Source organism: Aptenodytes forsteri, unplaced genomic scaffold, assembly GCF_000699145.1.
Source record: "Aptenodytes forsteri isolate BGI_AS27 unplaced genomic scaffold, ASM69914v1 Scaffold298, whole genome shotgun sequence".
Lineage (NCBI taxonomy): Eukaryota > Metazoa > Chordata > Aves > Sphenisciformes > Spheniscidae > Aptenodytes > Aptenodytes forsteri.
Window position 1 is genome coordinate 1,133,736 of NW_008793956.1, and position 2,941 is coordinate 1,136,676.

Consider the following 2,941-nt stretch of genomic DNA (forward strand, 5'->3'; position numbering starts at 1 on the left):
AGGCCAGGCCTTGCTCTGGCTGCAGGACGGTACTGGCGTGTGGCCTGCCCGCCGCAGTCATGATCCACAGCCTGTTCCTGATCAACGCTTCGGGGGACATCTTCCTGGAGAAGCACTGGAAGAGTGTCGTCAGCCGCTCCGTCTGTGACTACTTCTTCGAGGCGCAGGAGAGGGCCTCGGAGGCGGAGAATGTGCCGCCGGTGATCCCCACGCCGCACCACTACCTCCTCAGCGTCTACCGCCACAAGATTTTCTTCGTGGCCGTTATCCAGAGCGAGGTGCCGCCTCTCTTCGTCATCGAGTTCCTGCACCGCGTCGTCGATACTTTCCAGGTACGGCTCGCGCGGCGCGGAGTGGCTTTCTGCTTTAGCTGAAAAGTTGATGTGTGCTGAGGAGGTTAGAAGAGGAGGAGCCCCGGGTCACTGCCGCGTTGTAAAGCAGAACGGGGCGGGGGGAGAAAAGGGAGCCCTCCAAGTTAGCAGCAATTAGTTTTCTCTTTTTCCTGTCTCTTAATTCTCATTCTGCACCTGCGAGGATCTAGAGTGGGTCTCGAGGGCTTGTGGTGGTTGGGAATGTACTGCCTAGGATGACGATGGATTCAAGATCAGCCTGTGCTCAGAAGAAGGACCTTTCAGCAATTAAGATTTATATTTCTGTTCTGCAGCCTCGTCTCTTCTAGGAGCTGTGAACTAAGGCCAAGCTGGCCATGTTCTCACAAGGAGTTTTTGCGATTCATAGCCATGTGCTTTAGTTAATTAGTGACAACCTGCCTATGTGCTTACATCTAGTGATACTTCTTGGAAGCATATTTGCTTCCTGAAAACGTGTGTCACAGGAGTTACCCTAGAGCAGCCGTATCCCCTCTGTGCTATGGCTGACACGACTGCTGGTCAGTTTAGAGAAATAGTGAAGATGTCTGTCTTCTGCCTGCCAACAATAGGATTGTGTAGTCTGGATTTGAAATGTCTTGTGACCAGCGTCCTACCAGAATACTGGAAATGTGGGTGCTTGGTCAAACGAGTATCATGTGAGCTTTTGCTTCCAGGTGCCAATCAGAACGTGAGTGTAGGCCAAGTTATGTTTTGCTGAGTTCAGGGAGTGGATTGGCTGTTCAGCCAAAAACGTACTATGTCAGTTGCTTAGGTCTTGGTTTTTGTGAGGGGATGAGGCCTGAGTGTGTCTTCACTGGCTTGGCCATATGTTAAAATCTGGTTATGTCTGAAAAAGAAATATGTTTGTAGTGCAGGACTAGGAATTCTCTAGCGTCACAGTTTATGTATACTCATGCTTTGTGCGGAATGCCTGATCTCTTTAATTGCTCTAAGTAACTAGAAGCTCAGGTTTGTGTTTCCGTGCATGTGCTCGCTCGCTCTCCAGAAAGATGCGTGAAGTCCCCATAGAATAAAACTATGAGTAAATTAAATGTTAAATTTTAAAAATTGCTGAATTATCCTATAACATATGCTGAATCTTGAAAGATCTCCACTTAGTTTTCTATACCTACATTGTGTTACTGATTTGCAATTTGACTTGGTATATTTTTACTGCAAACTTTAATATTGCTAATTATTGTTTTGGAGTAGGAGCTGAAGAAAAGTAGAGGAATCAAGCTGGGGAATAAACTGGTCTGTGGATCTTTTATGATTCCTGTTCTAAGGTTCTGCTTTATACACCTCTTAAATTATGAGGAAGGAGGGTTCTGTTACATGGATAAAATTATTTTTCAGACTTTTCAGAATACTGGGCTCCTGCTATTAGTCTAATACATCTTAGGATGTGTAAGCAGTCTGTACACCCCAAGCGGTATCAGAATGAAAAAAACACAGTGTGTTAGACGGACTTCAGAAATGTTCTCCTCTAACACAAGCATGGACTTAGGCAGAATATGCAGAGAGTTTGAAGCTGTGCTTCCCCTATATTCCACATCAAAATAAATTCTAAAAAAATACTTACAGAATTGAAGTTAGTAATTGTATTATTGCCTGCCTGTATGCGAGCATTATAACAAAAGTAAATGAAAAGCTTTGATGAGGAGAGGTTGAATTCCTTAAACAGCAGTGCTGCACAGTTAAAATACTGAGAGTACTGTAGGTAAAGACTAGGGCAGCTGAGGAAGGATATATAATACTGGAGTCTAATGAAGGGCATCACTGCACTCAAGTCAGTAGTGGCCACAGGAAGTAAGTTTTTCTTTATTAATACTGCTGCTTAATCGGTTGCAATTGAGCCACTTTCAAGTGCTAATTAAAAAATCTCTTAGCTATCAAAGGGAATCTTGTTATATAGAAAGGAAATAAGAGCATATGATGGTGTGGTGACTTGCCAGCTTGCTGGGGCAGTAGCAGAGGTACGCTCAGAGTTGTGCATGTCTGTTGGAATGGGTCAGTCTGATGTGCTTGTACTAACATATGGAGTTTCAGTGTTGTTTCACATCCTCCAAGAAGAGGCTTGATTTATTTCTATGTGGGAATGATCGCTAAGACTCTCTTTCAGAGATTGTTGAGTAATTATTTCTTTTGCGCAGGATTATTTTGGTGTCTGTTCAGAGGTGATGATCAAGGACAATGTTGTGGTGGTTTATGAGGTGCTGGAGGAGATGCTGGACAATGGCTTTCCATTGGCAACAGAGTCTAATATTCTTAAGGAACTGATAAAACCTCCCACTATCCTGCGAACAGTTGTCAACACCATCACAGGTACAGGGAAACAAAAAGTAGATAAACTGGGGAGGCCATGTGGCAATCAATATTCTTGCATAAGTAAATTAGGACATGGGTGAAGAAAATTTATGTTGTTCCATACCATTCTAAACCCCAGCATAGGTGTATTTAGGGAGTCCTGTGTTAGCGCTTTACTTTGAGGTTCCTTCCAGTTCCAGCACCAGCTGTGCTTTTTTTTTTTTTTTTTTTTTTAAAACAAAAAAGAAAAATTCATTTTCAAT

General features: G+C 43.5%; 1 protein-coding gene across 1 annotated transcript in view; it reads left to right on the forward strand.

The window, feature by feature from the left end:
* Nucleotides 1-6: 6 nt before the first annotated feature.
* Nucleotides 7-2,941, forward strand: part of AP3M2 (adaptor related protein complex 3 mu 2 subunit) — a 9,059-nt gene continuing 6,124 nt past the window's right edge. The window contains exons 1-2 of the mRNA XM_009278594.2: nucleotides 7-332; nucleotides 2,525-2,696. Coding sequence (XP_009276869.1) covers nucleotides 60-332; nucleotides 2,525-2,696 — 445 coding nt within the window. The 5' untranslated portion in view covers nucleotides 7-59. The remainder of the gene's footprint in view (nucleotides 333-2,524; nucleotides 2,697-2,941) is intronic.